Here is a 13391-nt window from a genome sequence, read left to right on the forward strand (position 1 = left end):
CCCAATCCATTCCTCTCTGAAATTCAGTCCTTATTTTGAGTCTGCATGAGGCAGAAGTTATCCTGGCATCTGAGATGCAGAAGACCCACTTGTGTGTCCTGCCTTCTATGGCATGCCGTTTGCTGGTGGGCATAGACAGAAGAGGATGACTTCAGGAATGGAGGAAGGCGGGGTGGAGTGGGCTTTCTCCCTCTTCCTCTGGGTGCCTGTGTGCGGGTGACAAGAGGAAGCAATATAAATGATAAAAAAAAAATGAATGCTACTTTGGGAGCCAGGAGTCCTGCATGCTAGTCCTGACTCTTCCTCCCAATAACCTGCCGTATAACTTTGTGCCAGTCCTGATTCTTCTTTCCAAAAATTTGCTGTATAACTCCACAGGTCCCTGCTCTCTCTGGACCTGAGTTCCTTCAACTATTCTTTTTTTTAATTATTAATGTATTTGCTTGTGGTTACATCAAAATTCTCAGGTATCTTCCCTCTCCCACAATAGAGGAGGCATTGCTTTACATATATATATATGTATATATATATGTGTATATATATATATACATATATACATACACATATATATGGAGNAGACAGAAGAGGATGACTTCAGGAATGGAGGAAGGCGGGGTGGAGTGGGCTTTCTCCCTCTTCCTCTGGGTGCCTGTGTGCGGGTGACAAGAGGAAGCAATATAAATGATAAAAAAAAAATGAATGCTACTTTGGGAGCCAGGAGTCCTGCATGCTAGTCCTGACTCTTCCTCCCAATAACCTGCCGTATAACTTTGTGCCAGTCCTGATTCTTCTTTCCAAAAATTTGCTGTATAACTCCACAGGTCCCTGCTCTCTCTGGACCTGAGTTCCTTCAACTATTCTTTTTTTTAATTATTAATGTATTTGCTTGTGGTTACATCAAAATTCTCAGGTATCTTCCCTCTCCCACAATAGAGGAGGCATTGCTTTACATATATATATATGTATATATATATATGTGTATATATATATATACATATATACATACACATATATATGGAGAGAGAAAAAATATATATCTTCTGTATTTTTGTTTATGAACTCATTCTCAGTGTATTCTTCAAACATTAATTCTGTAGCTGTATATAATGTTCTCTTGGTTCCAAAACTTCTTTTTTCCATTTTTTAAATTTTTTCAGTTACATGCAGAAACAATTTTTGAGAGTTGTCTTTTGACATTTTAGAATTTAGATTTTCTCCCTCTCTACCCTTCCCCTTCCCGAGACAGTGAATAGTCTGACATGTTATACTTATCCTTTCATGTAATACATATTTCCATATTGCTCATATCATATTGGAAGACGCATATCACACCAATAATAGACATCTCATGAAGGATATATAGTAGAAAACGACATGCTTTGATCTGCACTCAGCCTCCCCTTCAACTCTTCTTAAAGGAGATGGTTTTCAATGTGTGTGTGTGTGTGTGTGTGTGTGTGTGTTTTTTAAACCCTTGTACTTCGGTGTATTGTCTCATAGGTGGAAGATTGGTAAGGGTGGGCAATGGGGGTCAAGTGACTTGCCCAGGGTCACACAGCTGGGAAGTGGCTGAGGCCGGGTTTGAACCTAGGACCTCCTGTCTCTAGGCCTGACTCTCACTCCACTGAGCTACCCAGCTGCCCCCAATGTGTGTGTTTTTTTAACCTTTACCTTCTATCTTAGAATCTATACTATTTATTGGTTCCAAGGCAAAAGAGTGATAAGGGTTAGGCAGTTGGGGTTAAGTGACTTGTCCAGGGACACACAGCTAGAAAGTGGTTGAAGCTACATTTGAACTTCTCATCTCTAGGTCTGCTTCTCAATCTACCGAGTCACCTAGCTGACCCAATCTTCAGTGTTTTTATCCATATTGGTTGACTCCTCTCTATATACTCTCCATTTGTCAAAAACCTTCCTAAAATGTGGCATCTGAGAAATTTGATAACAAAGATTTATAAAGCAAGCCACTGTTCTAGGTGATAGGGGCATGAAGAAGAAAGCCAAATATCCTTGCCCATAAGGAGCTTACAGTTCACTGGTCTGGAGACAGTACTCTTTAGAAAAAAAGAGCCTCAGGATAAGAGTGTCTGGGAATTGACACCCTAAAGGTTGGTATCCTGTGACACTCAAATAAATGAGAAGAACCTGTTGTTAACTGTGACTAAGTTAATTGGGGAGTAATGAATAGGTAGGTGTCTGCTGGGATAGATTTCTCTCCTGGGATCCCTAATGACAGAACACATTGGCCTCTTTTTTTTCCCCAGACTTCTTCAGGGCTTCTAGCACACCACTGTCAAGGATGGGGGACCAGAAGCAGGAGCAGTGGAATCCCCCTGTCAAGGACTCTCTGACCCAGGGCCATGAGCAGGAGATCAATGAGTCTTCCAATCTGAGTCCCAAGAAGGAAAAGAATGGCCAGCTGGGAAGCTTCAAAAGGGCTTTCACATGGAAGAAAAAACTGGACGTGACGTCTGGGGACCAAGCAGGGGAGGAGAAGAGGCCCATCCAAAGGAGTTCACGCTCCCTCTTCGGCTCCTTTCGAAAGGTGCCAGAGGAAGAGACGGGCAGGTTGAAGCAGCAGTTATCCTCTCAAACAGAGGTTCTCCAGGAGGAGTCTAAAACAGGTGAGGCCAACATTTAGGTCTGATCCAGCCAAGGCTCTTAGAGTTGACAAGTCAAGATCATGATGCATTATATGCTTCAAAAAAACATTTTTTAAAAACCCTTACCTTCTGTCTTGGAATTGATACTAAGTATTGGCTACAAGAAGAGTTAGTTGTAAGGACTTACAGGGTTACACAGCTAGGAAGTGTCTGAGGACGTTCCATCTTTAGGCCTGAATCTCAATCTACTGAGCCACCCAGCTGCAACCTACTTTATAGTTTTGAAAAAGCTTTGCCACTAATAAAGGGTTTTAGAGTTCGACAAGCAAGTCATTGTCTATTGGCATTTTATAGAACTTTGATCAGTTTCCCTCATTTCTATTATTTGCTAGATGTCCCAGCTTTATAAAGCACCTTACAGTTTACAAGTTGAGATGCATCACAGTTTATCATTCAGAAATCATTTTACATTTAAAAGATATCATTTGCATTTTATTCTTAAATACTAACAATAGGATTTATAAAACACTTGAACATTTACAAAGCATTTTACAGTCTGTAAATCACTTTCAGATCCATTATCTCAATGACTTCTCTTAACACCCTTCTCTTAGTGAGGGCACACCATTGCCCTTGAAATTCTTCCCATGAAGGATTTTTGGAGCAAAGAGACTTAGTCCTGATTAGTTTGATTAGTTTAACTGGGACAATATAGGGAAAGGAACTCGACTTCTGATTTCATTGGTCTAGGAAATTCCTGTATTAGGAAACTCCATCTTTTCTGTTTGCCTTGAGCACTTAGAGCAGGGGTTGGCAACGTATGGCTCTCAAGCCATATCTGGCTCTTTTGAGGGCCAGATATGGCTCTGTCTGCAGGAGTTATAAAGTCAATTTTTTTTCAGGCACTGTTACAGGAGCGTGCACTGTGAGCGTTGTACGGCTCTCACGAAATTACATTTTAAAAAACGTGGCGTTTATGGTTCTCACGGCCAAAAAGGTTGCCGACCCCTGACTTAGAGGTTACGATTAGCCTAGGATCAGGATTTTTCCCAGAGATCTCCAGTAGGAAAGTGGTTGTTGTTTAGCAACAGTTTGAAGGATGAATTGGAGAAGGGAAATGCTGGCAGTATGGAGACCATTGGGGAGATTAATGTAATAGTTTAGATAAGAGATGATGAACTAGGGATGGTAGCAGGGTAAGTCGAGAAGGGGTTGGAGTCAAGAGATATGATTCTTTAATTGCTAGGTCTTAGCAACTCTTTGGATATGGGAGTTCATTAAAAGGAAGAGCCAAAGAGAATTCTGAGGTTTCAAGTCTTGATGACTAGTAGAATGATGGTACCATCAACAGAAAGAGGGATGCTTGGAGAAGAGGAAAGTGTAAGGGAAATATTATGGGTTCAACTTTAGAAGTTCAACCTGTTAGAGAAAAGATCAAAACTAAAAAGATAAAAATGAGGAAAAGATATGATTTCAGTGAAAACAACTTGATCCCAATCAATTTAGAAATGTTATTGGTAATGTAAGAATTAAAATGAGAATTTTTAAAAGTTATAGTCACCATTTATAATAATTAAATATTAAGACATAAGACTGTTAATAATAGCTTTAGTAGCTTTATTACAGCAAAATAGAGATAGAAAGAGAGGGAAATGTAGGAAGGAGGTAGAAAATACTGCCTAGCTAAAAATACCCTAAGTCCTGGTCCAAGAGCCTCCAAACCACAAATGAGAACCCAAATGCAAATCTCACCAGCCCAGGAGAGTGTCTCCAGCCGGGCATTTCGACCTCCAAAGACCAACACCCAAGAGGCTGAGCTGCAAAGGGCAGTCTCTCACACCAAGGAGGCAAGTGTCTCACCCGAGTAAGCATCCCTCTTCAAATCCGAGTCCCCAACACAGAAAGCTGAATCTTCACCAGAATCCAAAGTCCGAATCAGGAAGCTGAAATCTGAAGCCGCAAAAGAGCCTCATCAGTGCTACACCCATGAGGCAAAAGACCACACAAGACCCCACCTGGTTCCAGAGGCTCCCACTTATATGCAGTTCTCTCTACCCATCAGCTCTCCTCATCAAATCTCAGGAATCAATCACAGTCTCCCAATCCCAGGTAGGGGGCAGAGCTTGTGGTCTTTTAAAAGGATATGAACTTCATTTTCTAGTAAAAAGTTCTTACTAAGTGTTAATGGCTGTGTGAAAGGTGGGGGACTCCAGATTCTTGATTGATTAACTTAAAATAGACAAAGAGAGTTTAGATTCTCTTTCACAGTAACAAAGAATAGGATATAGATAGACTTAGACAGGACCACAATCATTTCATATAGAAGTTGAACTAATTTAAATCAATTGCCACACTTAGGAGACCAAAAGATCCCCCAAAGTGCCTCACTCATCAAACACAACTTTGGAGAAAGATAGAAGCCAAGGGTAACACCAGTTTAAAATATAAATTTGTTTGTAAAATCTTCTACAATAAGATAATGAAAGACTATAGCTAGAAAGGGTGCTTTGTTATCTCACACAGAGCTGGAGTTGGATTATTTAGAACTTTAAATACCAAAGAGAGGAATTTGTATTTTATTTTAGAGGTAATTATGGAGCCACTGAAGCTTTTTGAGCAAGGTTTTGACATAGTTAGGTAGCAGAGAGAAGATAGAGTGCTGCGCTTAGAGTAAGAAAGACTCATCTTCCTAAGTTCAAATCTGGCCTCAGACATTTCCTAGTTGTGTGACCTTGGTCAAGTGACAAGTCACTTAACCCTGTTTGCCTCAGTTTCTTCATCTGTCAAATGAACTGAAAAAGAAAATGGCAAACCACTCTAGAATTCTTGCCAAGAAAACTCCAAATGGGGTCTCAAAGAGTGGGACCTGACTGAAATGACTCAGTAACAAAATAAAATGCCATAGACTTGTGTATTGGGAATCTCACTTTGATAGCTCTGCTGAAGATAGATTAGATAGAGGAATAAATTGATTGATTAATAGAAGTGCTTACTATATGAAAGGCACTATCCTAAGCACTTGGGACACTCTTTGCCTCGATTGCCTTGGCACTGAGTGGCTATGTTAGGCAAGGGAGAGTGAAGAGTTGAAGAAATGATTCTGAGGCTTTGCATCTGGGTGATTGAAAGGTTGGTGGAGCTCTGAATAGAATTGGAAAAATTGGAAAGAGTGGTTCATTTGGAAAAAAAGATACTAAGTTCTGTTTTGTTGTGGTTGTTGTGTATGTCCATAGGGTGGCCAGTTCAGAATGTCCAATAGGCAGTTTGTGATATGGAACTGGAATTTAGGAGGAAATCTAAAACTGAAAAGACACTGAAAATTGACAATGAGGCTAGAATTAAAGAGGAGAAGGAGAGAGTAAATAGGACCACGTTTAGAATGCTATTAAACTATTTAATGACCCCAAACTTTGCTAGAAACAAAACTCTCTTTTTTAATACTGAAAAATCCAAGTCATTACTCTAGTGATTCTAACTGAATCTATGGGAAATAAGATCACTGAAAGAAAAGATACACAGAGAAAAGAAGTGCCAAGACAGAGCCATGGGGGATATTTCATTTAGAGAGTGAGAAATAGATGATGACCGAACAAAAGATATCAAGAAGAAACCAAAGAAGTAGGAGAAATAAGAAGGAATAATATCCAGGAGAGGTTGGTCAATGGCATCAAATCTGCAGAGAAACAGGTCAGCTAGGTGACTCAGTGGATAGAGAGCCATACCTGGAGATGAGAGGAACTGGGTTCAAATCTGGTCTCAGTCACTCTCTAGCTATATGACCCTGGGCAAGTCACTTAACCCCAATTGCCCAGCCATTGCCATTCTTCTGCCTTGGAACTGATTTGTAATATCAATTCTAAAACAGAAAGTAAGGAGTGAGGAAGGCTAGATTGATTGAGAGCCAGGCCTAGAGATAGGAAGTCTTGTGTTCAAATCTAGCCTCAGATACTTCCTAACTGTGTAACTCTGAGCAAGTCATTTAACCACAATTGCTAGTCCTTCCTACTCTTCTGCTTTGGAACCAATTTATTCCAAGCAGGTAAGGGTTTTTTTTTAATCTGCAGAGAAATCATGAAGGGTGAGAGTCTCAGAGGAGTAATGAGACAGAAAGTCAAATTGCTGCTAAGGGTTAAGGGCTAACAGGATGGATACAATAGGTGTAGACAGTTTTCCTCTAAGAGTCTGCCTTGAAAAGGAATAAAAAACATAGGACAATTACCTGAGGGAGCAAGGGGGGTTTTAAAGGATAGGGGAGAGACTTGGCCGTGTTTTTGTGCAACAGAAGAGCCAGGAGATATTGGTAAAGATTAGAAAATGAGACGATCCTACATTTCTTTGAACTTCCTGCTGTCCCCTAATCTTGCCTAAGCCTCTCCAAAAGAGCTGAGATCCACAGGGAGAATGACCAAGGAGGGTGATGATGTCTGTGATTTTTGGAATTAAAATGGAAACATGATCTAGAATGGACAAATCACAACTGGAAGTTGCTTATGTGATGTTATCATGTCCCAGAGGCTCATAAATACATTATCATAGAACATCAGGGTGGAAGAAGACTTTAGAACTTAGAATTTTCACAGATTCAGTATTTTGCCTCCCAACTCTTGTAGAATGGATTTGACCTCGATGGCCACTGATACCACTCTCTAAGCCTGAGTCTCTTCCATAAATTGGAATAATAACACTTCTATCACTGAGCAACAGGTTTTGGAGGAATTGAGATATTTCTACTGAAGAAGCAAACTAGCCAATGAGGTTAGCAGCCATCAACCTCTATCTGGTACATTTTAACTGTTGTTAGAGCAATTTGTGGATAGCATGCTGGGCTGAGAGTCATGAAGATCCATCTTCCTGAGTTCAAATCTGGCTTCAGACATTTCTAGCTGTGTGACTCAACCCTGTTGGCTTCAGTTTCTTCACCTGCAAAATAAGCTGGAGAAGCAAATGACAAACCACTCCAGAATCTCTGCCAAGAAAACCTTAAATGGAGTTATGAAGAGTCAGGCAGGACTGGACAAACAACAGACAACAATGAACTGCTCTTAGGAGAAGGCAATTAATTTGAGACCACTAGGGGTGGGGGTTTAGAGGAGGTGGAGGAAAAGGAATGGAACAAGGACATATTTAAAGCAGTCACTGGGAAAGATAAGGATAGAAGTGGATCTCAGAGAGGCAAAATAAACCTATGCTTTAGCCTTGGGGGTAGCAGAGGGGATATCCAGTGGTTTAGGTGAAACAAACTTCATGCAGTGACAGAAGGGGGAAAGAGAATAATGACCTAGTAAGAAGCTAAACAGCCCAATATGATGATACCCAGTTGGTGCCACACTCTTGCTGCTCCTCCCAATTTGATGTGATCATACCCAGTTTCAATCAGTCCTGAAATGACGTAGAAGAGGTCTGGGGTTTCACTTTGGCACGTCTGATTGACCTTCTCACCACTCCTGGTAGCATAGATAGATTAGGTTTCAGCTAGGTACGAAACTGGATATTTCCTGAAAGAAAAATTCCAAATGCGGTGGTGAGAGGTAGAGATGAGTTGAAGAAAAGGGGCAGGATGGTGTGAAACAAGGCAGAAGGAAGCTTCTAGAACACAGACAGTCTGTCATAAGAAAGCCTAGACCAGAGGACTGCTTCACAGGGTGATTGTGAGAAAAGGACTTTAAAGGTAAACCTTAGTGGTGCTGTTCTCAGACACTTCCTAGCTGTGTGACCCTGGGCAAGTCACTTAACCCCCAACTGCCTAGACCTTATCACTTTTCTGCTTTACAACCAATCCTTAGTATTGATTCTAATGCAGAAGGTAAGGTTTAAAAAAAATCATAATGGTACAGGATAAATGTGAACTTTTCTTTTATTGTCTGTTTAATAATTAAAAAAATTTTTTTAAACCCTTACCTTCTGTCTTAGAATCAATACAATGTATTAGTACCAAGGCAGAAGTAAGGGCAAGGCAATGAGGGTTAAGTGACTTGCCCAGGGTCACCCAGCTAGGAAGTGTTTGAGGGCAAATTTGAATCCAAGACCTCCCATCTCTAGGCCTGGTTCTCAATCCACTGAGCCACCCAGCTGCCCCCTTTATTTTTTATTTTTTTGTTTTTATTGTTTCTTTTATAAGTTTATTTTGGAGACTGAATATAGAAATAGGTTGGAGAGTCAGCATGGTTTTGGTCCAATTATGGGACTGATGGAGAGGCAGACAATTGACACAATAGAGTGCTGGTCCTGGAGTGAGGAAACCCCAAGTTCAAATCCAGTCTCAGACACTTCCTAGATGTGTGACTCTAAGCAAGTTACTTAACCTTTGTCTAGCTCAGTTTCCTCAACTGTAAAATGGAGATAATAATAGTGCCTACCTTCTAGGGTTGTTGTACTGGATCAAATAAGATTCTGTAAAGCATTTAACATACATAGTAGGTACTTCATAAATAATCCCGTCCCCTTCCCTCTTTTGTGGAGTGAATGCTAGACTCAGAAAGACCTGGGTCAAAATCTCCCTTCATATACTTACTAGTGTGACCCTAGACAGGTCATTTAATCTCTGTTCCCTCATCTGTAAAATGAGGGAGTGGGACTCAATGGCTCCTCAGGTCCTTTCTAGTTCTCTATGATTCTGTGAACCCTGTGACAGGGTGATGTCCCCAGTGTCACCTAGTGGTGTTTTGTTGGGTTTTTTATTTATTAATTATAGCTGGAAGGGAATAATCTTGCAAGTAGTTTCAAGGTCAAAAGCTCATGATCCTGTAACTTGGGGATCCAGAATCTTGTTCCCTGTCATTGGGTCTCAATGATGCTCTTATCCCCTTCTCCTCAGATTCCCCCAGCAAGACCCTGCCGGTGAGAACAAAGGACCCTCCACAAGAGAAACAAAGAACCCCCTCCAATCCCTGTTCTCCAACCCCGAGCCAGAGGAGCAGGAAGCCAAGCGTGGACTCTACAAACTCTCGTCCTGGAAAGGAAGAGGACACTCTGAGCAACTTGAAGAGGACTTTTTTAAGGATGAGCAAGAGGGAAGGTACCACTGGGGGCCAGGCAGCAGAGGAGAGCAGCTTTCGCTCCCGCCTCCTCCGGTCTTTCAGGAAAAATGAGGAGGAGGTGACCCACCGACCTCCAAGGCTACCAAAGGGATCCCAGGGGTCCCCTAAAGAAGACACCCTGGAAAACACGACGGAAGTGGAGGAAGGTAAGGGAAACAGCAACAGGTGATCAAAAGAGCAAGCCCTCACCTGTATTCTTTTTTTTTAAGCCCTTCCCTTCTGTCTTAGAATCAATACTATGATGGCTACAAACCACATCAGACTATTCACTGCCTCAGAGAGGGGAGGAGGATAGAGAGGGAGAAAATATGAGTTCTGAAATGTCAAAAATTGTTTTTCCATGTAACTGAAAAAAAATGTTTTAAATCGAAAACAAAAAAAAACTCTGGCTATGTATTCTTGACAGTTTACAAAACTCTTTATATATGCTGGATCACTTTCCATAGTTTACCAAATGTTTCCATTTCCCCTCTCATATGGCTACCACCTTGGTTTAGATTCTCATTACCTGTTCTCAAAGATACCAACCGATCTCTCAGCCTCCAGTTTCTCCCTCTTCAATCCATTTCCCTAATATACAGGTTTCAAGAGGTTGACCATGTTTCCTCTCAAAAAATTTCAGGGGAGACCTAGAGATGGGAGGTCCTAGGTTCAAATCTGGCCTCAGACACTTCCCAGCTGTGTGACCCTGGGCAAGTCACTTGACCCTCATTGCCTACCCTTATCACTCTTCTGCCTTGGAGCCAATACACAGTATTGACTCCAAGACGGAAGGTAAGGGTTTAAAAAAAAATTCAGGGGAGGGGGAAAGGGGAGCAAGTGGGTGTCTCAGTGGATTGAGAGTCGGGCCTAGAGATGGGAGGTCCTGGGTTCAAATCTGACCTCAAACACTTCCTAGTTGTGTGACCCTGGGCAAGTCACCTAACCCTCATTGCCTAACCCTTACCACTCTTCTGCCTTGGAACCAATACCAAATATTGATTCTAAGACATACTTAAGATACTCAAGGCTCACCACAACTGGGCTCCAGCCTTGTTTATGTCCCTTCTCCCTCACATACTCTCTTTGTTCTTTGTTGTTCAATCGTTCCAGTCAGTGACTCTTTGTAACCCCATTTGGAGTTTTTTTTTTGGGGGGGGCAAAGATAATGGAGGGATTTGCCATTTTCTTCTCCAGCTCATTTTACAGATGAGGAAACTGAGGCAACCCAAAGTAAATGACTTGTCCAAGGTCACATAGCTAGTAAGTGTCTGAGGTCAGATTTTAACTCAGGTCATCCTGACTCCAAACCCAGTGCTCTATCCACTGTGCCACTTAGCTATCTCACATACTCCCAACTCTAGCCAAACTGGACTATTAGCTTAACCCCAAACTCAAAATGCCATTTTGGGAAACTCTCTGGTTTTCCAGTGGGTCATCCATCATCCCCAGGTGATCCTGCAGGTGCCATCACTTCCAGGCAAGTCTCCCTGATTCCTTTTGGTTGAAAAATACTCTCTCCCTTCTCAGATTTTCCTAGAACACTTATCTTCTTTTGTGCTTGTCACTATTGTAAATGGAATTAGCTCACGCTAGTGGGGAGGGGAGATGAGATTATCTCTGGTGGCTAGAGTTTTAGCTATGAATGGGCTTGAGCTAATTCCACTTACACACTATCTACTATCTATAATTGCCCTCAACTGTTATGAATGTCATACCCTTCACAGTAACCTTTCCTGGGGATAGTGATTTCATCAGATATCTATTTACCATGTGCCTAGTGCCATGCCTGCACATAGTAGGCACATGATATATGTTTATTAAATAATAAAAAAGAACAACAGCTTTAATTCAACTAACAAGTATTAAGCGTTTCCACTGTGCCAGGCTCTGTGTTGTTAAGCACCAGGAATACAAGAAAGAAAAAAGGTCCTTGTCTGAAAAACGCTTACAATCTAATGAATTAACTTGTGTATAATACCTTAAGGCTCACAAAGAACCTCTCAACTGAATGAAGCTTCAAATGTGCTTTAGTACTTTAAAAAGTACTTAAAATGTATAATTTAAAATGTATTTTGCTCCTTAGAAAACACTTTGGAGGGGCAGCTGGGTAGCTCAGTGGATTGAGAGTCAGGCCTAGAGACTGGAGGTCCTAGGTTCAAATCTGGCCTCAGACACTTCCCAGCTGTGTGACCCTGGGCAAGTCACTTGACCCCCATTGCCCACCCTTACTACTCTTCCACCAAGGAGCCAATACACAGAAGTTAAGGGTTTAAAAAAAAAAAAAAAGAAAAAAAGACACTTTGGAGTTTACAGTGGGGACTAGAGTTTATGACACGCTTTTTTATCTCCTACCTCCCTTGGTTTTGTTTCCCTTAAAATAGATACTCAATACATGTTTTTCGAATTTCTTTGATCTTCAGAACAAACTGATGAAACTGATGAGGGAGGGAGGACAGGAAAATAAGGCCCTCGATTTCTCAGGATTACTTAGTAAGAACATGAATCATGTAACCACAGAAAACTGTTCTTAATCAATAAAATAAAATCAATAAAATGAAATAAATAAAATAAAATACATTTCCTTTAAAACAAAAAATAATAATAAAAAATAGGATTAAGCGGGCTGGCAGAGGACTCCTAGCTTGCAGCCAGGGCTCTGACCCCAGCCCCCAGGGTCCTGACCATTGTTCTCTTTGGGCAGAAAAGCCAGTGTCAGACCTCATCGCTGAACGGCAGCTGCTGAAAGCCTTTACCCAGCTCTGCCAACTGGAGGCCAGCCTCGTGGAGGACCAGCACTCGGGGAAGTTCAAGGACGACCCGACTGCCTACGCTCGCCAGGCCATGGACATCTGTGTTCATTATGATGTGATGGCAGCCGAGATCAGGAACATCGTGGGTGAGACCCTGAGCCAGCCCAGTGTGGACCCAGAGGTGCTGTCCTGCCTGGCACGGCTGATTAAGGAGGAGGAGGGGGTTCATTCGGAGGATGCGCCCGACAGTGCCTTCCTGAGAGCTCCTCGGAAGTGGAGGCACCTGTGGGAGGAGGCAGTGAAGAAGAGTGCCTCAGACAGGGTGGGGAAGGTGGGCCAGGGTATGAGTGAACCCACCCTGGCCAGCCTCCTCGCAGAGCTTGGCAGGGTGACCAAGCAGGACCTCGTGAAGATCCGGCAGGAGGTGCAGCCCTGCTACCCGGAGGACTTCCTCGTGTGGAAGACCTATGTGGATGCTTTCCATGGAGCTGTGTCTGCCCGGCTTCAGGAGCTCTTGCAGGACATTCAAGGCTTCGAGCAACTCTATGTAATAATGGATTGGGTGGCCAATGTTTACTGCAGGTAAGTCGTTCTGGGCTCAGCACTTGCAGGATGAGGTGGAGGGAGCAAACATGAGGCATTTGTGGAGAATGTGAACTGGAAGGAAGATTGGTTCATAGATTTACCTCAAAGATCATTTAGTTCAACCTCCTTATATTTTACAGAAAAGTTAAGTGACTTGCCCAAGGTCATATAGATAGTAAATATCCAAGGCAGGATGCCAGGAACACTCCTTTAGTGGTAGGCAAATGTAAGGGAGGAGATTTTCCAGTGGAGCATAACAGACAGAGTATAACAAATGGAGAGGGAAGAAGGGAGGAAAAAAATCAGTTGAAGCATTTATATAGCATCATTATGTGTCAGCTGTTGCAAATGGGATTTTAAAAAACAAACAAATATTATCTCATTTGAGACTTACAATAACACTGGGAGGTAAGTACTTATCCTCATTTTATAGT

General features: G+C 42.0%; 1 protein-coding gene across 1 annotated transcript in view; it reads left to right on the forward strand.

Annotated features, from left to right (window-relative positions):
- The first annotated feature begins 2299 nt into the window (after window positions 1-2299).
- EXOC3L4 (exocyst complex component 3 like 4) overlaps window positions 2300-13391 on the forward strand; it is a 57267-nt gene continuing 46175 nt past the window's right edge. Inside the window, exons 1-3 of the mRNA XM_044661881.1 lie at window positions 2300-2624; window positions 9418-9786; window positions 12324-12954. Coding sequence (XP_044517816.1) covers window positions 2300-2624; window positions 9418-9786; window positions 12324-12954 — 1325 coding nt within the window. The remainder of the gene's footprint in view (window positions 2625-9417; window positions 9787-12323; window positions 12955-13391) is intronic.

The sequence above is a fragment of the Gracilinanus agilis genome, chromosome 2, assembly GCF_016433145.1.
Source record: "Gracilinanus agilis isolate LMUSP501 chromosome 2, AgileGrace, whole genome shotgun sequence".
In the NCBI taxonomy this organism is placed as follows: domain Eukaryota; kingdom Metazoa; phylum Chordata; class Mammalia; order Didelphimorphia; family Didelphidae; genus Gracilinanus; species Gracilinanus agilis.